The sequence below is a fragment of the Eleginops maclovinus genome, chromosome 19 (assembly GCF_036324505.1).
Source record: "Eleginops maclovinus isolate JMC-PN-2008 ecotype Puerto Natales chromosome 19, JC_Emac_rtc_rv5, whole genome shotgun sequence".
Lineage (NCBI taxonomy): Eukaryota > Metazoa > Chordata > Actinopteri > Perciformes > Eleginopidae > Eleginops > Eleginops maclovinus.
Window position 1 is genome coordinate 14,774,415 of NC_086367.1, and position 23,731 is coordinate 14,798,145.

Sequence of the window (23,731 nt, forward strand, 5' to 3'; positions counted from 1 at the left end):
GAAAACGTTTTTGAAATGGCTCTTTAACCTCGGTCATCTAAAAGTCTACACCAGGGGTTCCAAACTTTTATCACTGAGGGCCACATACAATGAAACATAAGAAGGTCTGGGCCCCTAACTAGAGGAGAGGTATATTGCCTGAAAAGTTGAGTTATAAGTTAGCAAAAATCAATCAAATGTAGGTACATTATTGTTGATACTAGAAAATGTTTTTAAGATAAAAACAGCCTTTCAATTATTTTGTTGGCAGCTCATTCATTAAAACAGATTGCTCATAAAAATGGGGAAATATGAAGGGTCTATTCCAAGCGTGGTGTGCAAATAAGTTATTGGGCTTTTTTTAATCAACTAACATTTGCTAGAAAACATTTTCAAATTTAATTTACTTGAAAAGTGGTTTTATTAAGACATCAATAATGTGTCATATGTAAACATGTATATTTAAGAAGTACAAGCATAGTATAACATATTCCATTATACTTTTAGAATTTGCTGAGGGCCGATTCAAAATGGCCTGCGGGCCGCATTTGGCCCCCGGGCCGTAGCTTAAACACCCCTGGTCTACATCATCAATGTATTCTCTTTATTCTCAGCGACAAGCAAACCTGAAAATGTTAGCCATTACCAATGACAGAGACTGACATTAAACACAGACACAGACACACACACACACACACACACCCACACACACACACACACACACACACACACACACACACACACACACACACACACACACACACACACACACACACACACACACACACACACACACACACACACACACACACACACACACACACGCACACACACACATATTCTATTCTTGCAGTAATGGGCAAATTGATTCCCTAGGAACCAAAGCTAATTAGCTCATTTTATTATGAGACATCCTAGAAATAGTCTCTGCAGGGAGCACGACAAGTAATGAGAGTGGATGACTGTGTGAGAGAGAGAGAGAGAGAGAGAGAGAGAGAGAGAGAGAGAGAGAGAAAGCGAGAGAGAGAGAGGAGAGAGAGTATCAAGGAAAGAGATTTCACTTGAGAAAAATGTATGTATGGTTAAAAAGTCACGAGTATCCATTTTTTGGTGTGCTTATTTGCATAGCGAGATATCATTTAATGCCACAACAGCCAAAATATAATCCTGCAAAATGTTTGTTAAATATTAAATAATAAATTAAATAAAAGTCCTCTAAATAAACCATCTCCTCGGATCTTGCATGTGTTTGATAACAACAGCTTCACTAAATTGTAAAGATTTTTCAGCATCAACACTACCCTCTTGTTTGTCTGTGATGATCATCTCGTCAAACTTTCAGAAGGAACGTTGATATTAACACTAAAGGTTTTAAATGCAAACGTTTTCTCAGCATGTTAGCTGATTTATTATCACCTTAACAAACATTTTAAGCACTCCCTTCACAAGACACTTATTAAATCGAGTGTACAGATTGGTGGATCATTTCATCGTTATTGTTTTTGCACTGGATGAGGCAGTAGCCTACTGACCCCCCATGTGTTACTGGTCTCCAGCTGTTCACAGCAAATGAGACAGCAGAGACTAAAAACAGCACAGCTGATCCTCCTCCTCATGAGAGCGTCACAACTCCGGCAGGATGACCTTATGTCAGAGCTAAAGAGGTTTTGCCTTTCTAGGTTTTATCTTTGAACATGATTTATAAATGTGTTGTAAATTCAGAGGAATTTGTTTCATGAATTATCGTCTCACATAAGTAGCGTTTAGTTATTAGTTATTAACGTTTTATTTATTTTTTGTCTCGATGAATCAATTAGTTAACAAATCAAATAATTAATGCCAGAAAAACATGACCAGATGCTCCGTACAAAACTATATTTTAAAAAATGTACGGCAGTCAATATGCTTCATAACACTTTAATACATCGCCACCATTGTATAGGATAGAGCTGACATAACTGATGTTCTGTCTGTGGTTCTCAGTCCATTTGTTACATATCAAAGATGTAAATCTTTAAATTAATTCTTGATTTCGAGATTATTGGATCAAAAGCCTTCACCTGACAGTTGTATTTTAAAACTAAAGTTTGATCATTTGCTTCACACTTCATCAAACATGCAATTCATGCAGAACCACCGGTTTTTGTTCACATTGTTTGCCTGAAGTGAGATGTTTTATTTATACCATGGGTCGGTTCAGCCAAAAAATCAGATTTATTAAAGACGGGATCCAACCGTGCTGTTAATCCCCTTGAAACATGGCTCTATTGGCTGCTATGCCAATTCCTGTGGTAACAAGGGAGCTAGTTAGCAGCCTGTTTCTCAGCTGCCTTTGATTGATACGAATTTTCACTGTCCTGGAGATACCCATCATTAACCTGAAGAAATCTCTTCTTCAGTGCTGCCAATCAGATGCAATAGAGACATACTCTGCAGTTTTTTATAGTCTGGTTTTTCCTTTAATCATATACTTTGCAACAGTTGTTTCATTTCTGGTTGCTGCTTTTAAAGCACCACCTTCCATACCCTCAAATTAAGAAAGGCTTTTTTTCAGAGGCAAAGTGGGTATCAGCATTGAAGGCCTCATGATGTCTTGTAGTAATTGTGGTTATTTTATTTATCAAGAAATGTGTATGTTAATATTTAAAGCTAAAGCACAGTAAACTGAAGTGCCTAGCTATTCTTCCCCTGGGCCCAGTAGGTTAATTTGGCCCTGGAGACATTTTGCTCATGGCTCTAAAGATTTTTGGTCATACATTATACATGTGTTAATTGGTTAAAATGGGTTAGGTTAAGTTAAAATGTTTAGATAAACTATAAAATAGCAGCTCATGTATTTGTTTATTCAATCCCCTGTGGCAGTGAAAGAAAAACATTAGTCTATTTTTGAAAATCCAACATGTAATTCAACCACTATTTCACAAATGTATGTCGATGTACTGCATCATTCATGAATGGCTACCACACAGGCCATAATACTGGGGTACCATCAGGACTATTGCTTATCAAAACATGACTCTGATATGAGGTCAAAAGACAAAGTGCATCTTTGCGATGTCTCCCTTTCCTTGGGTGGAATTTCATGAACTTACAGTACGATCATTTTTCTTTCCTCAATTTACTGTATTTTCAAAAAGAGGCTGGCAGTCTGAAACAACGCCATGAAAATGACTTGCTCCAATTAACAGAGTCAAATGATGGATATGAACACAGCCCAGATATCTGGGTGCTGTGGTGTCCTAATGTGAACCCATCAGCCTAATCTGTAATCCCCCGTCATAACGCCATTCTCATTGATTTATTTTATACAATTACTACTTCCCCTATCCTACTCTGACTTTATCTTGACATTTCAGAGCAAAAGAGTTGGCCACTCTCTCCTACCGATGGTTACATGAGAAGGTACCACTCTTGTCTTTCCTGCTATCAAGTGCCCTCAACACTTCCACTTATCGACGCAATTTACTTTGCATCACAAAGCAATCATGGTGAGAGGGCAACCCACTTATAGACAGAAATGCTAGAAAGGCTCAGAAATAGAAACAACAGGGTGGAGCTGCAGCCGCTCTTGTGTAGCTGTTCCTGTTGTGAGTCATAAGTGTTAGTTTTGTGTCTTGGTGACGTGGGTGGATGCGTGGGTGACACTGGGGGAGGGTCAGTGGGAGCAGCAGATGCAGCGCTTGTCTACCCCCAGACCCTTGTCATCCACTCATTTAGCTAGTTGTTGCTACGATACAACATGGGAGATGACACTCAAACTCAACAAGCAGACAGTAACACAAAAAAGCTGTTACGTGTTTACACATTCTGGAAATTATCTCGCTATTTCGGAAAACAATTGAAATGAGAAACAGGCTCATTTAGCTGTGAACACTAGACATATTGCAACAGTTTACATATCTCCCAATTGGTATAAATTGGCTTTTGCTGTCAAATAAAGAGGGTGATGAGTATTTAACAGTATTTGGATGAACAGGGTAGCTCTTGGCTTTCATGAGGATAATGAGGAGGACAGACTTGTGTTTTAAAGATCATGAAGCACAGAGAATTCAGTTTCTGGAATTTCCTCTGCTTATTCCAAAGTTGAAGGCCATCCACTCTAAAACTTCATAACCACACTAAGGAAACTATTTGCTAAACTCTTGTGTTAAAAAAAGGACCCTGATAGCTAAATGCGTTGGGTAAACATTGTGGTTACTTTGTACTTAAGGTTGAAAAATCCACATTGTTGAATTATACATCCAAGGGCCAAAATGTTTCCAACATTTAATAAATATGCTGCCAAGTTTCCAACAAAATAAAACCAATTCAGGGATGTGTATGTTTCTTTTAAATAAAGCACTATTGCACTATTTGGAAGGAAATTGCAAATATATTTCCAATAAATACAAAGAAAATACTGGATGTTTAAAGGCAAGTGAATTAGGATAACATTCAACACATACCCGATAAAATAAAATCCCTTTTAGATAATTGGTGAATCAGCATTCATCATTTTAAAGGTTATGATAAAACATTTAATCAATAAAGTGCCTTCAAATTGTTTTCTTTGTCAGGGGTTAGGGTAAGGCTTCTGTCTGACAATATTTCCCTGGTGATTCATTTGTATTCTGCTATCTGGAAAGCTACAAGTGTAATGTTGGGAAAACACATTTTTATCTTCCAACATTGTTTTAAACTCAGACTGATACTTCAGGACCTTAAAATGTTAACCACAAATGAAGGCATCTACTGTCACTCCAAGAAATATGCCAATAAATAATGCTCACTGCGACATGTCTTCTGTAACACCTGCTCTATGAGAGTGATAGATAGATCTGTGCTCCTCTGGTTTCGCTCCAGCTCAGCTGTAGCTCCCTATGACCCTCCCTGCTGCAGTGGTACTCAACGCGTTTGTCACACAGATCAATCAAACCATGTTTCTGTTGAAGGTAAAAACCTCTCATGACAGGGAAAACAAAAAGCAATTATTCTGATTGTTTTTGTTCCTGAAAGTGACAAATGGGCTTGGAACGTGGCAGACTCTGGGCAGCATTAGAGAACATCGAGGACAATGTAGAGAATTTTGTGTTTCCTGTGACGGTTCACCTTATGAAGAGCTTCCAGCAACATAAGGAGACAATGATAAAAAGCTCTGAGGCTCAGGGAGATGGAGGACCCTCGCTGACCAGTCAGTATGACTGATATGCTACCTGTTGGCGTGTTTGCTGCTTCACTGCCACTTATCACTGAGTGGAAACTTGGCTGGTGCTATCTCGTCATGTGGTGGGTGTGAAGTTGGACCAACTACAGAGGAGAACAATTAAGAGACACATCTGCAGGTGGGACTATGTTGATGACTTGCAACACAGAGTTAATCTGAAATACTTGTCAGAAAAAAAGTACAAATTCAGGTATAGAGGGGTTTATTTTAAAGTCCTAAATAAGTTGATGTGTGCTCTCTACCAAATTGTGTTTCCATTTGAATTGGAGAACATACAGAAATAATTATTTTTTTAGCCACATGCTTGCAGGGTTCCTCTACAGATAGCACCATAACTTTAATCCAGATCTATTTTATGGTCCAGTTTAAAAAAGGTGAAGCTGTCCTTTTTTCCATTTTGAAATTATGTCATGTTGTTGAGAGAGGCAATTCCAAAGCTCCAATAAACCTTCAGTAACTGTCCATTCACGCGTCCTATTAACCTGCTTTAAAATTGTTATCAGAAGTGTTATAGTGATGAAAAGGTGCCAATGTGACTTTAGAATACAGGCCTGTATTTATAGGAGCCTAATTCTGACTCTGAGCCCTATTAAATGAGCTCTCTACAGACATTTCCATGTCTAAAATAGGTAGAGAGTTCATTATTGAAGGTAAAGAGGGAGAAAGTAGGCCAAGGACTGTAACAGAAAATAGCCTGTGACTCGCAGAGGGGCCGAATCATCTCGGGAATGAACAGGAAGTGGAGATGGAAATGTGGGTTAACAATAATCCTCGAAAATTAGACACACAAGTGCAGGCCCCCGTGGTTTGAAGTGAAGATGAACATCATGCTACGTCTGTGGGGTTTCATACAGCTAAAAAAAAAAGGTTAGTGATGGAAGTGAATTTTCATGTTATTCGTTGCTATTCAGTATTTTCATTGTGATTATTATTATTATATTATATTTTTAAACAAGCACTAGTAGATTATTTTACAAATGTTTATTTAAGTATAATATTTGACATGTAATTCTCATTCAAATATATTAATTGACCCACCAGTATCTTGAAATCAGCTGCATATGTAGAGGTTTGTGACATAGGAAGGACATCTAAATTGCTCAGTAAATTAAACTAAGTATTCCTTTGTTCACAAGTACTGCCCCCATGTGGTGACACTTTGCACTACAAGAACACGTTGACTTCACAGATAAAAAACATTAGTTAGTTTCAAAACATCAGCCAATCTTTATTTACAAGTCCTAACATGACAAAAAAATAAACATACACACGTTGGTGGTGGGCTCAACCTTACTCAGAGGTACAATGGTTAGAAACCCTTGACAAACAAGAGAAACAAAGTCAATAAATTCCCTTTGGAAAACCTCATTAACTAAATTCTCTGTTAACTTATTACCGGGACTAGTGAAGCGGTTGTTAGACTAAGCTGTAAGGTTCAACGTCTTGAGTACAGACACAAAATATATTTAAACTAGCACATCTCCATGTTCTCCTCTTGACTTCAACAGACAAGTGAAAGGCCAATTCAAGCTCGATACTTCACCTCCATTGCATACAGAGACACACAGATGGGGACAATCTTGTTTCAGTCTTCACGAAGCTCAATTTCTCACACTTCAAAGCTACACCGAAGTACTCCCAGTAATGTAGGCAAAAATGTGATAGAACACAGAGTCGGAGTGACGTAAGAGGGTAAACAGCAAGTATTTTTTATGTGAGGGGTTTAAAAAACCTTCCTCATTACCACACACAACTGGTATGTTTGCAAAATAAAAACACAGTGGGAAAGAAGTTGGAAAGAAGAGGATGGAGGGCACATTCAGGAAATAGCAGGCAATGAGTGATGGGCTGAAGAATGCAAACCCATGGCACTTTGACTAATATGGGAATAAAAGCAAGCTTCGGAAAAAAGGCAATAGATCTGTTATCCAGAATATTCATCATGACCACACAAGCATTTCACCAATGGCTTTTTTTCAACTGCATACAGAATTATGTAGAAGCCCTCTTTAATGTTGCATCATTATAAGGGGTTTAAGATAGTACACAAAAACAATCTACACAGGGGGGAAATGTGTGGCCTAAAAAGACCTGTACATGCTTGCATCTGTCAATCGCCTTTTTTGAAACCCAGCTAATGAAGGGTGCACATTTCCCTATTTTATATTTCTACACCACACAGTTCAAACGATATCATCAGCATATTTATTTTCCTTTCAGTTTGGGGTTTTAAAATCAGTGTTGTGGGATTCAGCGACTATCAATCAAAGTGTGCATTACAAACAAGAGGACAGGCATACAAGGCTCAGTGGAACACACAGACACGAACACACAGACACACACAGACACACACAATGTGGTTTGCACATGAAGTATTTGCAAGTATGTTAAATGACTTCTTGACAACTGAAAGGAAAATGTTTTGTTGCATTTCTTCTGTAGAAAATTCAAAAGGAACAAAGGATTCTTTATAGCGGGTTGGACAATGAGCTATAGCGAAATAAAAACAAGAAAGAAACTAAAATCAATACAGCCTGAACAAAGAGAACATTTCCCGGGCAGCAACCTGTTTCAAAGTAAATTAAAAGCCATTTTTTCAGAGAGTAAATAAACTAGATGCAATTATGCAGAGCAGTGCTGAAACCGATTACTAATTTTACTGAGTTTTTCAGTTGCACCTTACACTACGGCAGCACTGTGAGGCTCACATTTGGTTTGGAAAGTCTGGGACCAAGTGTCTGTTTTTGTTCTAGCTCTGGCAGACAGCTATTGCCTTGGGTCTGAGGAGAGAGGTTGTGGGTCCATTGGTACATAATCCACGGGCAAAGGCCTAAAAATAACGAGGGAGAGAAAGAAACAACACAAACTAAGAACCCACAAGTGAGCTTAAACATTTTGCCACTGAATACATAACCAATGATAACCTACCACATGACTTCAAGGTCTCATTGTACAAAATATAAAAAACAAACTACTCCACAATCCTATTCTGACTTACATGGAGCAGCAGGATCGGGTATTGACGATAAACATGTGATCAGTCTACTTCCGTTTCAAAGCGTTAGTATCTTCGTCTTTTAGGACAAACTTTTTCCTCAGAGCTTCTGAAATAAGAGAGGCCGAGTCCTCCTCCCTGAGGGACGTACAGCCTCTGTTGTACCTGCACACCCAACAGAATGAAAACACGTATGAGAGGGTACACAATGTTATTTTCACTTCATGTAGGAATATTAGCATATCAATGGGTATTTTCTTTAAAACTACAGTAGGCATTTTAGTAAATATGCATATTTGGTTTCTTTTCAAACACTGAGATGGGAAAATGGATACCAGTCTTGTAGTGCTTGGTCAATATGACTTAGTGAAGGCCTATTAGTCTATCCTCTGACTTATAATGAAAAATAATAGGTTTGAACAATTATCAATATTTCATAACAATCCCTCTATTGAGTAGTACATTGTCCAAGTTGCAGTAGGTGAAATATTTGTTTAAGCTAATTATAAATTGTTGTATCTGTTGGAATAAACACAGCCGTGGATAAATCAAATGCTCGGACAACAAAATCCCCAAAATTTTATCGGGGCTGTTAACGGGTGCGTCAACTCTTACCTGTCTTTGCTCATCTTCATGCGGTTCATGTCCTTCAGGATGTCCATAACATCAGCAAAGCTGGTGGACTTTGAGAGCGACACTGTATCCTCCTCTGCCTCCCGGAAATCCATGCTAGGTCTGTCCAGGTCGAAGGTTGCTGATGCCGTCATGGAAACATGTGGCAGAGGGTCAGGGACTAGCTCTGACAGGACAGAGATCACATCTTCCTCTTCCTCCTCCTCTTCATCCTCTTCTGTGACATCACTGATAACAAAGGAAGCGGCAGCAGTGGCGGCCGGCTGGTAGGGCGCCGTCTCAAAAGGCGCCATGGAGAAGCTCATACTCGTGTCGTCTGGGGAGAGCAGGTCGGGGGTCAGGGGGTTTGAGCCTGAAGAAGGAAAAAAGTTTGACTATGATAAATAACAGGGCGAGTTATACCACTTTTAAGTGTTGATTTGAATGTTGTATACAGGTATGCTAGAGTTGTTTACAGTGTTTGTACTTCAAATTACAATCAATAAAGTTCCCCAAGCAGTATTATATTTTTTTATGAGAGAGCGTTTATTGTTGTACACCTTCCATGAAAGCCCAGATGCTTCTAGTATGGCCTCACCAACCTCACAGCTTAACAGTATCATCGGTTTGGAAACCCATGACACTAGATTTAAGAAAGCAAGCTATCTAAACAATAGTTTTTTTATTCAAGTACGCTTAAAATCTCTAGCAATGCATGTGAATATGTGACACTTGTTCTTGATACCCCAGGTAAAATGTTCAACGTGTGACACACAATCGCCACTGACCTACAAACTGATGCCAAGATATCTTAGCATCGAAGAGCTTAAAAAGAATCAGGCCAGCTGACTGGGCAACAAAGGGATCAGTCTCACATGAAGGGAGTACATCAGTGACACAAAGCAATCTGAAAATCTACAATGTTCTGAACAGCATTATAAATCCTTGTTTTATTTCCAAGTGTAAATGGTTGTCTCCATAAATGTTTATACACTATTCAAACACTAAGTCCAAACTCTACACTGGACAAGTTTATATTCTGTTCACATTCATTTTTCTTTGGTGACCTACCAGAGTCAGTTGACACAATTTTGGCTATCTGTGAACGGAGTCTGCTGAGCTCGTCCTGCAGGGCAGTAGTCCGGTTCATTGCCGTCACCCCAGGCTTCCTGAGCCCCTCCACCCGCTTACCCTCGCGGCGGAAGTTGGGTACGGATGAGTTCCTGTGGAGCACCAGGAGAGGCGTGGGCCGCCATTCGTGTTTTAGAGGACGAGAGTCACTCCTGGAAAGAGAAGGGAGGATGATCATTGTTACTGAACAGTAATCTTAATTTTATGGAGTATACTGGATGTCATCTGATGTCTCTCTCTTTGCCTATACATACTCTTCAGTATATGCAACAGTAATCAGTACTTGACAAGCAGATCCTTTTTAGGTTCAGCCCAATACAATTGCACCACACAGAACACATATCTTAGTTAATAATAATGGTCAGTTTAAGCCACTCACTACAGCTGCAATTTTCAGCATGAAACCATGATGGAAGTACGGCGACTGCAGGATAATGCAGTTATCGATCAGTTACTTGGCACAACTCCATAACCTTAGTGGTTGTCTATTAGGGCATTACTGGATATTTACCGCACTCTGGCATATGTCTCTTCTTCATCGGCGACAATCCAGGCTATGTCTGCCAAGGTAGGAACCATAGGGCCTTCCATAGGCCGAAGAGGCGGCAGGCCCGGGAGTTCCTAATGCAAAAGGACAAAAGCTAATGTTGTATATGCAAACAATAGATTTTCTACTGCAAGGAATAGAAGACCATACATACTAAAGAGATAAAGAACTACATGTAGGCCTTAAAGGATCATATATTTACCTGGAAACATGCCCTTTGTGGAGGCCTGAGTGGAAGAGTGGAGCCAATTTTTCTCACAAAACTGCGAGCAGATCCATGAGGCTTATTCTGCCAGATAGGAATAACTTCCTGTTAAGTATATCATAGAAAAGTCCTGTCATTAAACTTTAATATCTAACTTTTAATTTGTGCAGAGTCATGAAAGAGAAATACAGTGTTAAGTTAAATGGCATTAAGTAAAGAAATAAGACAGGATGTAAACGTACTGTGTCTGTTTCCATGGTGATGGTGGTTGCACAGCAATGGTTGGTGCTCGCAGTGGCTGAAGACAGAGCAGTTTAGTGGACAGATGCCATGTCAGTGTAGATACCAACTCTTGGAATATAAATGAGGGAATACTTCTGTTAAGAGACAAGCAGACGAACGACACTGCATTAATACACCCACCAGCACAAAGGGGAATTGTTTGAAAATTATAGCGTGGTACAAAACTTTTTGTGACGGATTCACTAGACAAGAAACGTTTTCATAGTTTTCAAGTTAGATGCATGAGGGGGACACAGTTCAGTCACTTTGTATGTATATCACTTTAATGGGTATTACTGGGTGATTATTTAAATGATTATTTGCACAGCAAGCAATTAACAATATAACACTTATTTCTTTTAAATGTAGTTTTACTGAAATCATTATGTTTTAAGCAATAATAGGGTAGGGTATTCATACTGGAAAGATACACACCAAGCATAGCCTTTCACACATTAGGCAATTTTTTAAAAGAATGACAAAGATTTATCTTAAAGAGGTCTGCTTTTTCTCAAAGGCTGGGAAAAATGGTTAAGTTACATTTCAAAACTGGAGGCATAATCTGTTTGATTATAATTTGGACTGTCCCCCTTTCAGCACTGTTCTCTTTAAAAGGGACATAAATGTTTCACCGTCTGTAAAATACACCCTGTAAAGAAAGCAATAAAGGAAAAAAAAAAGTATTATCATATTTTGATGGTTTAATTATGGACGAAACCTTCCGCAATTTTGCGACAAACACACAAAATAAATGATATACAAACGCATATTGAAGGGTTTGGAGAGCTAAGGCTAGATAATGCTTGAACGACTTAATCATTTTACCGTGATGACATCAACACAAGAAGGAGCAGAGTTACTATCACCAGTGCTAAAATAGCTAGCAGTTAGCTAACTAACAGCTGACATGTTGGACGGCTAGGTTAGGTTTGCAAAATGTTGTTGATTATGTGGCTACAGTTTGCTGTACCTAAATGTCACCGTTGATACACGATGAAAGACAGGCATATTATATGACAGTGATTAGTAAAGCTTGGTTCGGTTCATCATCGCTCGGTAACTACGGGGAGCAAAACCACAGTGACCGTCAGTTAGCTTTAGCATCCCCAATAACGGCCCCCTGGTTGACCCTCAACGGTAGACTGACACCACCATATTTCACTGTTTCTCTTTTCCTTACAAAATGCAATTAACGCTGCAATTGCAAAACTCACGGTAGATTCGGACTGTACCTTAGAAAGCGGAGCCGTTGAATTATTTACGAGCAGCAGCTTCTCCCCCTCGTCTTTCAGACCTGAGTTGTGTTTTTGCTTAACAGGCCGGAAACCTGTGCCTCCCTTTCCTGTGATTTGATTGGCTGGAGCACCGGGAGCTTCCTTGTACAGAGCGCCCTCTTGAGGTTTAGGCGAGCAGTGCAGAATATAGGATACAACCCCAGACTTCATGATAAACTCAAAATATCTTTCGAAAAAACTGTAACTTTACTTAAGAGCTGTGTAACGTTATGAGATCATACGATAAACTGGTCTAAAATGGCAATAATTTGGTTGATTATTATTTTCATTTTTCAAGCAGTCAGTGAAACAATTCCAATATTCTCTGATTCCAGCATTTTAAATAAGAGTATTTCTTGCTGTCTTGGACATATATAATGGTATTAAACTAAACAGGTTATCATTTGTGATGGCCACGTTTTTTAGACTAAACAATTACTCATTGACAATCTACCAGCAGATTCATCCGTAATGGAAATAATGGGTATATGCAGCTCTAATTCACATCGGAAAATGTAATAAAATGATCTTCTTGCTATATTATTCGATGCTAATCCCCAGCAACAACTAGCCTAGGTGTTTCCGAAAATATCTCGATTTATATGCATGGAAACCCAAAAATGACGAAATTTAGAGCTCTGCATGCAGATAAGTCTCTTTTTTCAAATCACCGAGGGCTATATAAAATTGTTAGCAGATAACATATGACTAGAGAAACGTTTAAAAAGAAAAAGAGACAGAAAATAAATCAATTTCTTAATCTCCGAGGAGATCTAGATCTTTCTGAAAACACAAGATGAATCACTCCCATATACTTCCGCATTCACTGCTCACAGCCGGCCGGGGGATTATTATCTTGATAATCGGCACGACCGCCTTCGAATAAGTGGGCGGGGCTTGAATAATGAACTAGTCACTGTTGTCTGCAGTGATATCATAACACTGCAATATGAGGGCGCGCTCGCATGACCGTACCCGTCCCCATCCCTGGGCAAGACACAGGTCAGTAAACGTACTTTTCACATGACGCTGCCATCTCTGATGAGCTGCTGATATTCTCTACCATAGCAGCAGTCTCGGTCATCCTGTAATGTCGGCTCAAACGCTTACTTCCTCCACGGTGGTTATTGCACGACTGGCATTTAAAGGAAGCACATTTTTATCATTATTTAAATCTATTACATGTGAATTATAGCAAGATGGCTTTAATCATGCAGAATCACTGGCTCATATTGTTGTTATGGTTTATTCAGGTATGACATGCTAATCTCATTGTTATTCTGAATGAGTGGCTGAATTAAGCTCTTGCAGGAATGTACTAAAATGCATTCCTATGTGTTGATGTTATCATTGCCTTATTCAATGCAGCTTGCACAGTAAAAAATACTTAAATGCAGAACCTGGATCATATTGATGTGTGATAATATAATACATGTTTATAGAATTATTAAGATATTGTGGAAGTGCAAACTGCCCTGTCTGACACCTTGGAGCTTGACATAGACACATTGATTGTTAGCATACACAATTATATGTCTCTATATTGAGACATCTCGTTGGCATCCTGACTTCATTACTCTGCAAATGTCTAGCTCTCCTCCTTATGGTGTCATGTGGGTGCAAGTAGAAGTTTAACCATTGCTTCCCCCTCCCTCTTCCTAGTTGTTTGTAAAAATCAGCCCACATCATATGACTTCCTGTCTTGTGTAGGTGTAACTGGGGCAAATGGTAGGCAAGGGGAATAAAAGGAGGAGGAAGGATGACAGCTGATCCGCTCATCCCTCTGCCACCACTGCCAGCCTCATACTAAAGAAGACGAAGAAAATGGCTCAGTCTGTAAGGAGGCCGGAGACTCGGGGAGCCAAGGACTGCGAGCCCCAGAGGGACAAGACCAGGACAAGCTACTTTGGCAACGTCAAGACCAGGTCAGGCCTGTAAATATGTGGATTACTGGACGAAAAAAAAAAGGAAAACAATTTAAATAGACATGTGACGTGTTTGGCTGGAATTTGATATACAGTAACTTCATTATTTGAATAAGAGGGGTAATATGTCCAGATGAACACTAAGCATCTGTCATGTCAGACTACAATGCTAACAGGAATACTCTGTTAGCACAAAATCCACATTTCCATAAACTGGTTTTTATCAACTGTCACTGTCAAAAAGCATTATGTGGGTGAAAGCTATGACAGCAACAAGCCATCATGCAGACCCAGACAACTCCCACTCCCCTTATAAATAACTCTGATCAGATTGTGAATGCTGGCCTATGCAATTATTTACCATACACATCCTCTAACCAATTCATCCTTGTATCCCTACTGTCAAAGGGAAAATCCAACTTGAAATAGAGTTAATATTGTAGCATGGGCATTCATTCCTAAGGAGCAGTTTATGTGCAGGAGTTATCTCTCTAATAGTAAATCCAAGAATCTGAATCAAGACCGTGAGATGTGGATGAATTTAAATGATGTTGCTGGCTATCAACATGTGTGCATTTGCTGGTTTTCTCTGTTGTGATCTGTTGTCAGTTTTCAGTGTTTTTAGACAAACAAAGCAATTGCTAATGTGACGAAAAGTGTTCACTAATTTGTGTTATTTTATAAACCAACCAATTATTGATGAATGGATGTAATTCATCAGTAAAATAATGTATTATAGACACCCCCTTGTGATTTTGAACCTGTAGCAAAGACTGTTGAGATTTTGTAATTGATGAACAAATGTTCCTTCCTTTATAGATTGTGAATAAATTGTACCATATTACTACCACCATTCAAGATAAATCATATGGTGACTTTAATGGAATAAAGTACATTTATTTGTTCACAACTGTGCTAGAAAGAAATATTTGGTCACTAAAACAGTTGCATTTCACCACAAAATATCACTTGATGACATCATTAACTGAGATTACATAAGTAAATGGGTAAAGTTTATATCTTCAGCACAGAGAAATCAAGATAAGATTCACATATGGGATTTTTTAAGGATATATTGTCAAGCAAAACACTTGCTTTCAATATTTTAGTATCAATACCAACTGTGTGTGTAGATGCGTAACCTACCTAAATATAGTCTGATTTTTATCAGTTTTTCTCTGCTCTCTTTCAGGCTGGGTTCCAAGCTTCCTCCTGGCGTCTCTCAGCCTCCACAGTTTGCTAAACGTCCCTGGGAGAATCAACCTCAGGCCCGTATGATGCAGGAGCCTGTGGCCAGCAGCCAGCGTCAGCTCCAGCCCACTGTGGGCCGACCTCTCAACCACACCCCCCACATCAGAAACCCCAAACTGCGGCAGTACTACCTGCAAGGTGCACATGCAGGGTTCAATATGCTAGGAAGGGAGCAGGCAGTTTGCATTAAGTATATGCAAACTTTTGGATTTCATTTACATTTTATAATTCTCATGCTGAGTTCGTTGGCAGTTTCATGTTTTTGCGTAGTTATTTTCACACAGAGTGGAAAGGCAGACGAGAGCTGTAGTGCAATACTCCTGTAAAAAAATGTGTTGATAAGCATCATTTTGACAGAAATTGATTTTTCTCTCACAGGGACTGCATGGGACCTTAACAATACTGCAGTGAAGCAAGAGCATATGACTGGACCATCAGGTGACAGCACAAGCAGTCGGGTGAGTCACGTGTTTTTGGCTTTTTAGACTTAATTGTACTTCTTGTGTGCATTGAGAAACAGAGCTTTTGGGAGTAGTCAGAGGAGAAGTTGGGAAGCGAGAGAAAGGTAAAGGATTTATTGCTGCAATTTTTTAATGATTAGTTATGTTAGAGCCAGCATTTTGCAGCTGGTAATTGGTCTCACAATTCATGGTCATAAAAGAGTTGGACAAAGAGCGTCCAAGGTTCATATGTGAGTGTCTGAGCTGTCAGAGCTGTTCACCGTCGCCATGGGAAAACAAGGTCTTTTTCAGAGCCTATACAACAAATACAACCGGAGGAATGTATCTTCAGATGTTTATTCAAAGGTATTTCTCAGCTAGTTGTTTTTATTTTGGTGCAGACATCTTAAATATGATAGCTATGCGATAGATATGATATGATTTTGTTTTCTAAATGCCTGTAAGTCTCTATGTTATCATGAATCTTGAAAGGGTGTCAGTACTTTTTACTTTATTTAAGCAATTTTCTCAAATCTTCCTTTCTTTGGAAGGTTATTTTGTAGGTTTTTTTTAATTAGTGCATGTTAAAATTGACAGTAGCTTTTTTCTGCACATCCTGCTTTTTTTAGAACTCTTGTTCGCATGTCTTTGTTCTTGATCAAGGAATGCATGTTTTTTTAAAGGGATAATTACAATCCACATTTATAGTATAATTATGTAGAAACACTCACACACACAGTTTATGCCAAGACAAGCACAAACAGAGCTCCAAACATATCCACACAGTCACACAAAAGCAATTTTTCTGTGGTCAAATAATCTTTCAAGCTACAGTGATCTAATTTAGGTCAATGGATCCATCTGTCAGTGGATGACAGTTGTGGAAGTGATGCTTCACGCCTACTGTTAAAATCGTGAACTCTTCTACTTTTAGATATTTATTCACAAGTTTCCATCTAAAACTGATCTGATTGGTAACCATTTGAGTTGATTTAGAGTGAATACACAGAGTATGCTCAGCACAATAAATAGCAGTGGGTTTTGGGTCCATAATTATATTAAAGTAGAAGTTAGAAGAGATCTTCAGTGTAATATGCTTCTGCACAACTGAAAGATTTATTACATAGGCTACTTATTGCATGAAGATGGATGCAAAACCATCTTATGTATGACAGAAACACTTATTAATATCTGATGTTTGATCAGATTTGAACCCCTGCTGAACCCCTGTTGCTCTTGTGTTTCAGGGTCTCCCTGTGGACACGGTGTTCAGCATCTCGTCACAGTTCAACAGTAACAAAGCCTTCTCAGCAAAAGAGGGGAAAATGGACAAATCTTCAAATGTACACTCTGCGACAGCTACGCTCATCACTAGAGAAGTAAGAGTCAACTTTTGGCCCCTGAAAGTGTCAATTCGATCCTTGTCCATGCATAAAATACAAACTTGATGAGTGCGTTGCATGCTTACACAGTTTTTTTGCTTGATGTTGACAATATCTGCAAACACAATATTTCCTTTATCTGCCCAAATACTTAAGCTGCAAGTATTTGGCTTTAGACAAGAAGTGTGTTGCTCCATCTTAAACCCTTTTCAGGCATAAATACCTCACCCCCAATCCTAACCTTTAAGCAAACTCGAAATGCCATAAAGCTGTAATAATATGCCTTGAGCCCCACCACAACCCTCATGTGTGACATGTAGCCTCGATGTGACTACAAACAAAGACAAATAGGGAAATACAGGCCTGTAGAAAGAGGAAGTAGTCATTCAGTCAGCAGGTTGTATCCATTTCAATGTCAGAGCTATTCTTATCATGACTTCCATTCTGAAGCAGCTTGTCGTACCGACGGGAAAAAACACTTCCATCGGTCAAGGATCCTCTCAACCAGAACTGGACTCGGACTCTGATCCTAAACTGAAGCGGGAGGTGAACGCTGATCTGGACTCTTTGGAAACACTCGCTGTTTCACCCCAGCCCCCCTCCCCAGAGGCTGAATATGACAAACTACTGGTAGGAAAAAAACAACTTTCTCACTGCATGTTCGACAAGCTCACTTTGCCTTTTTTTGTAATAAATACTGTTACATGTGAGTAAAACATTTTTGTTATATGCCACAATCATATAAAAAGAAGAAAGCTGTCTACAAGGTTTTTTGTATTACATCGCTGACCTCATGCATCACTCACTTCAACACTTTATTTCAGATGAATACATTATAGTTTTGACTACACTGAATTTACCCAACGGCTGCAGTAACTACTTATTTTTATTTAATAAAGAATTGTCATCAATAGCAGTGCAGACAGATGCACATTGGTAGTTGAACAGAGTGTATAACATTAATGGGATCACCATGCATTCTTTTCCAGTTATTAGTTAGTAGTGGTGACAAAGAAAAAATGAGCCTGGGTGACTTTACTATAAAATAAAAATAACATGTTACCATGGAAACAAGCAACAAAACAAAACACAGTCATGAAAACAAAACAGCGCTGAGCGAAGACTGAATTTGATTGAACAATTACAGCAGCGAGCAAGCATGCAACTCTGACACATTAAACATGGAACTCTTTCATTAATGGAGAACATGGTTTTTCATCACAAAAGTGATATAAACATACTTAAATATAAAAAGATTATATAAAATGCTGTGGAATTGTTCTTTAAGGGCTGCAACTGGGATTATTTTCAGTGATTAGTAATGCCCCCACGCTTTATAATTCATTTATAATATGGAGCTTCACAATATCCCAGGTTACCTTATTTAAATTGCTTGTTATGCCCAACTAACAGTCCACAAGTTATACTCAGCCTATCACAATACAGAGCGACAAAGAAAATGGTGAATATGTTCATTTGTAAATGCTTGATCCCTTAAAAATTCAGAATTTTATCTTAAAAATGACTGAAATGCTTAGTTAATTGTTGCCGGTTATTCATTCCAACTCCAAGATGTACATGTTTTTGTCGATGCTGATCAAATTTGTGATGCTGACAGGATGTGGAGGCAGTGCCGATGCCTGACGGACAGCTCTGCTTATTGGCTCTGCCGCCAGAGTGCTGCCAGGCGGAGGGACCGGAGGCCATGCAGTACCTCAAACTGTTCTGCCGCCACATCACAGACCGTAAGGTGGGTGTGAACAACACTTCACTCTGATCTCTGTTCTCTACACCTGTAGACACCTGTAGGCTAACACCAGCACTTTCTATCTTTGTCAGGGTGTGGTTTCAGGTATCCTGCTGGTGACATCTAATAAAATCTTCTTTGACCCGTGTAAGACACACGCTCTGGTGAAGGAACACGGCTGTGAGGAATACCTTCTGTCCTGCTCGGTTGACAGTCTGGCATCTGTTTCCTTTTTCTCTGACATCTCGCATGTTCACTTCAACAAGTCCCAGCAGAGGTCAGCAATGATTCAGTCGTCCTAAACTACACCCACTGACTCAGATTACATAAAAAAGTAAACCCAAGCATTTTGTATTTCTTAATAGGAGAAAAGGAAAGAAAATGTTCCAGAAGTTGAAAACAGACAAAATCCTAGCAGGCGGCTTCCCAAAACCAAAGCGGGAGTCTGTGCCGTCTCTGGTGTCTTTGGCAGATTTATCAGATTTGTCCAGTCTGGCTCCGACCCTGACCAAAGAGGTTATTGGGGAGGAGGAGGTGGAGGGCAGAGACATGGCGGAGGCTGAGAGGGAGTTTGATAGCAGCCCTCCGGAGTTGCTGTCTGAAGGAGGTCTGGGAGTGGCCGTCCTGAGCAGTGCTGCCACCTTCTGCTGTGGAGCTCCAGAGGTGGGGAGTAAAGTGAGGACAGAGCTGCTGCTGAACGAAGAAACAGGGAAGACCTCTGTGAAGAGTCAGACTGCAGGTAGGACCTGAATCATTATCTGTTTATGACGTGTTTTTGTTTTTCCCTAATTTTAATTTTCTGCCCTGTTGTTCTCTGTTTACTTTAAGTGCCTCTGCGGTCATCAGCAGGAAGTCCTGGGAGCCTGATGTTTGTGCGGCTGCGGGTTCAGCCGTCTGCGGGAAAGAAAAAGGGAGGCCTTCAGCTGGGGTCGACTAAAAAAAGGGATGCCTGGCTTGCACTTTCACAAGAAAGGTACAGTACGTAAAAGCAGAGAAATGTTCATGAACCAGAGATTCAAAGGGGTACGCCAGAGATTTACTCACAGTGCTGTACTTGAGTATCATTTCAATATATTCAAATGTTCAAATTACACTTGATATTAATAAATAATTCCATTCCACACATTTCTAGACAGATTCTCTCAGACTTTCATACTGGAAATTATCCCACAAAACATGTAATCAATTTAGAAAAAGTATGCATTTCTATAAATTAAACTTCCCATCAATATTAAGCAGTGAAAATAATCTTGAACAGGCTAATCCATTACATTTCTGCATTTATGTTGGTGCATCATTAATAATAATCAATATTATTGTCAATATGACTATACTAAATGCAGAACTTTGGTAATGGAGCATTTTTATTATTTTGCATTGCTGTACACTTTATTTAATTAAGTGAAAGCTGTTGAGTACAACACAATCAGAACTCTACCTCAGTCGATAAGAGAATTAATCATCTGTGAATGTATTCATAAAGGTAATATATTAAATGCTGCTGATGTCTCTGTCCGTGTTGACGCAGCTGTCAGGCTTGTTTGTCTTTAAACATGTCTGAGCGGCGGCTTTGTTTCCCCATGCAGCTCCGACGAGTTGTATGCATACCTGAGTCACTCCCGACCAGACCTTTGCATACTCGAGGGAGGGGAGGAAGATGAGAGGGCAGGACCGTGACGAAGAGGAGTTTGTACTCATTGACGACCGAGAGGAAGAAGAGGAGGACGAGGACGAGGACGAGGATGTGTTCCAAAGGCACCGCAGCTCAGGGGATGACTGGGAGGTAAACAGATTCATTTTTTGAAAAAGATTTGTTACTAAACTGGTGCGAATTATGGTAATGACCAGGTTGGTTTGTTTGTGAAAACAGTTGCCTCAGGGTAGGTCACTCCAGACTCAAATGAAGAAAAAATGCCCCTTGATGTTGTAGGATGAACTGGCTTCTTGTGTTTTTAAATGTATTCTTTTTTTTTTGCAGATGGTGTTGATGGAGGACAGCGGGGAAAAAAACAACTCTGGTCTTCGACAAGGAGCCCGACGGACTCAATAATATCTTAGCGAGCAGCCACATTTTAGAAGCTTCACATGTCAAAGAGGTGGGCGACTCACACATAGTATACACACATTCTTCACACACAGTTTGTTCCTATTTAACTTTCAATAAAGCCTTTTTGTTTATACTGTTGCCCTATCAAAACTAGTGGAATATAAAAATGAACTTTCATTCACCCAAGTTTCTTTTTAATTCAAAAGGGATGACTAACTGAGGTTTCAATTGAACTTTGAGATTCTAGTTATCCATAAATTGGTTGCTAGGAAACATCTGTAGCATTCAAAACAAATCACCTATGTAAACACGAAGTCCCTTTCAATACAAACCAGCTGTAACATAAAAATTGCACTGAAGGGGGCCACATTTAAGATATATGTATATACATTTGATTATGAGGATTCAGGAATAATTGTATTAATGCAGTTTAAGAGATGGAAGTAAAAACCAAATCCATTTGAGGTGTTAGTATATTGTGTAGTTTTATGGTTTCTAAATGAAATATTTCCAATTTCTTTAGTATTCTAGGCATACTTAAATCCAATAATAGGCTGTGTTTTTTTTACACTGTTTTTATTGAGTGACGCCAGCAACTGTCCGTATGACAAGTTGTGCCCCTCACTTAATACCGTTTATACATTTGCAAGCTTGTTTTTTTTAAGTTAGTTCAGTCAGCTATTGACACACTTGGCTACAGCTGGGAGTTAGGAGGTGTAAATATATAACAAAAATAATCTCTGTGTGAGAAGAGAGAGATATATATAGTTAGTCTTCATTTAGTGAAATACTTGCACTTCAACAAAGTGTGAATTTCAGAACTGCTTGCTGTTAAGATTAGGCATCAGCATCTGGCCCTCTTCATGTTTATGCTCCCTCCTCCCCCTCCCTTTTAATTAAAAACCGTCTCCCTCTTTGAATGTCTCTCAGCTATGTCAGGAGCTTCCCCCGAGGACGGTCGGCTACAGCTGGCACCTGGCTTACAGTACGTCCCGTCATGGCGCCAGCCTCAAGTCCCTCTACAGAAAACTCAGCACAACGGACTCCCCTGTGCTGATTGTCATCAAGGATGCACTCGACGAGGTAACACACTTTACATAACCTCTTATATTAATTAAGGATGTTGTAATGTCTTTTATTTGTATTAATTGTGTTGTTGCTGTCTTTGGTGACTCATCAGATATTCGGGGCCTTCCTGTCTCACCCTCTGAAGCCCAGTGAGACGTTCTACGGCACAGGAGAAACTTTCCTATTCATGTTGCATCCTCGCTTCAAGGTGAGCCCGCTAACAACCATCTCAACAGAGTGTTTATGTCTTAAGTTAAGCCAATTTGTAGAATGTTGGTTAAATATAGCAAATTATACATTTATGTGTAAGGTCAAAATGCCAAAGGGTGTTCTTTTCTGACTTGATAAGTGGCACTAAAACAGTTTTGTGGTGATTGAGTCTGTCTTTTCCCTGCAGTGCTTTAGATGGACAGGAGAGAACTCCTTCTTTATTAAAGGAGACTTGGACTCCTTTGCTATTGGTGGAGGCAGGTAATGTGTTTTAACCAGTTATTTTGTTGAGATCAGTTATATGTACTCTCTTTTATATGGAATCTATTAACATATGTGAAGAAATATTGATAGAAATGTAAGTCATTTATTTTCTTTGACTACTCTTGTCTATATTTCTGCAGTGGTCACTTTGGTCTGTGGCTGGATGAGAATCTGTACCTGGGTCGCAGCAGCCCCTGCTACACTTTCAACAATTGCTGCCTTGCGGAAACCGATGACTTCCGAGTGATGGAGCTGGAGGTGTGGACATTCAGCTGAAGAGGCCATTTCTCTTAGATTTGCCACATCTCTGCTGATCAGCATTAATCACTGAGCAAATAACTAACACAGCCTCTCATTCATTTCATGGTAGCATCCATGTAAAAAAAATCTACTACAAACTGCTGGATTTATCCCTGTGAATAAGTGCTGTGGATTTTAACAAACTTGATGAACTGAACAAATCTTGAACAGCGCGACGTCCCAGGGCGGGGGTTTAGTGGTTGAGCCTATCCTGAGGGTTTGGCAGCCAAGCTGTGAAATGTAGAGCTGAACTGGATTCTAAGAGTCCTTGTTTTTGAATGGAATAGGTTACAAGTCTCTTAATGTGAATCACTTACTTTATGATATACTATCATTTTATCACGTAAACATAATGGTAGAGCTGTATTTTAAGCTAATGCATGTCTCCGCTTTCATATAACTGTGTTTAGTTAATGCTGGAAGTTTTCCAAACACACTTATTAGATTTCCTTATTAAAGTCCAAACTGCACACACACATCATAAATCTCACAAACAAAGGCTCCGTCATCACACACTAATCATTTTTATGGGTTTTTATCAGTTAGTGTCATAGACAGCATAAATGAATACTGGAAGTAATCTTCAGCGAACACTTTGAGCTCCACTTCGAGAAAAGCTTCTTAATTTAAGAGCATCTGTACATTCAATGGAGGACTATCCTGAATTATTTTCATTTAAAGTGCTTACTCATACACCACTGTGCTTTCTGTATGTGACAGAAAAAGCTAGAATTATTGCAATTTTGTCTCAATTGAACTGTTAAACACTCCCTGAAAACCCAAACTTCTTTGCTTACATTGTACAATATTGTAGATTAGTTAATAAAAATAACAGCACAAGTGAAAATGTAAACTCTATAAACATGTGT

General features: G+C 39.3%; 2 protein-coding genes across 4 annotated transcripts; one reads left to right on the forward strand and one right to left on the reverse strand.

Annotated features, from left to right (window-relative positions):
* Positions 1–6,385: 6,385 nt before the first annotated feature.
* Positions 6,386–12,921, reverse strand: mtfr1l (mitochondrial fission regulator 1-like). Of its 3 annotated transcripts, XM_063909146.1 has the most exons (8): positions 12,187–12,917; positions 10,915–11,049; positions 10,670–10,777; positions 10,432–10,541; positions 9,861–10,072; positions 8,793–9,162; positions 8,181–8,342; positions 6,386–8,012 (listed from the first exon to the last, which is right to left on the reverse strand). In XM_063909146.1, the coding sequence occupies exons 2-7, from the start codon at positions 10,927–10,929 to the stop codon at positions 8,225–8,227; spliced, it is 933 nt and encodes a 310-aa protein (XP_063765216.1). In that variant the 5' UTR covers positions 10,930–11,049; positions 12,187–12,917; the 3' UTR covers positions 6,386–8,012; positions 8,181–8,224. The 3 variants fall into 3 exon arrangements, with proteins under 3 accessions (XP_063765216.1, XP_063765217.1, XP_063765215.1); XM_063909147.1 differs by having other exon boundaries at positions 6,386–8,342; positions 10,670–10,756; positions 12,187–12,921; XM_063909145.1 differs by having other exon boundaries at positions 6,386–8,342; positions 12,187–12,918.
* Positions 12,922–13,083: 162 nt separating this feature from the next.
* si:ch211-15d5.11 (nuclear receptor coactivator 7) lies at positions 13,084–23,724 on the forward strand. The gene is given in 18 exon segments (XM_063908590.1): positions 13,084–13,230; positions 13,939–14,153; positions 15,346–15,542; positions 15,783–15,862; positions 17,092–17,223; positions 17,677–17,856; positions 18,845–18,976; positions 19,066–19,250; positions 19,339–19,712; positions 19,802–19,946; positions 20,560–20,635; positions 20,637–20,756; positions 20,952–20,969; positions 20,971–21,069; positions 21,951–22,103; positions 22,201–22,296; positions 22,486–22,559; positions 22,703–23,724. Coding segments are annotated over 17 exon segments (2,298 nt in total). The 5' UTR covers positions 13,084–13,230; positions 13,939–14,052; the 3' UTR covers positions 22,839–23,724.
* Positions 23,725–23,731: the final 7 nt, after the last annotated feature.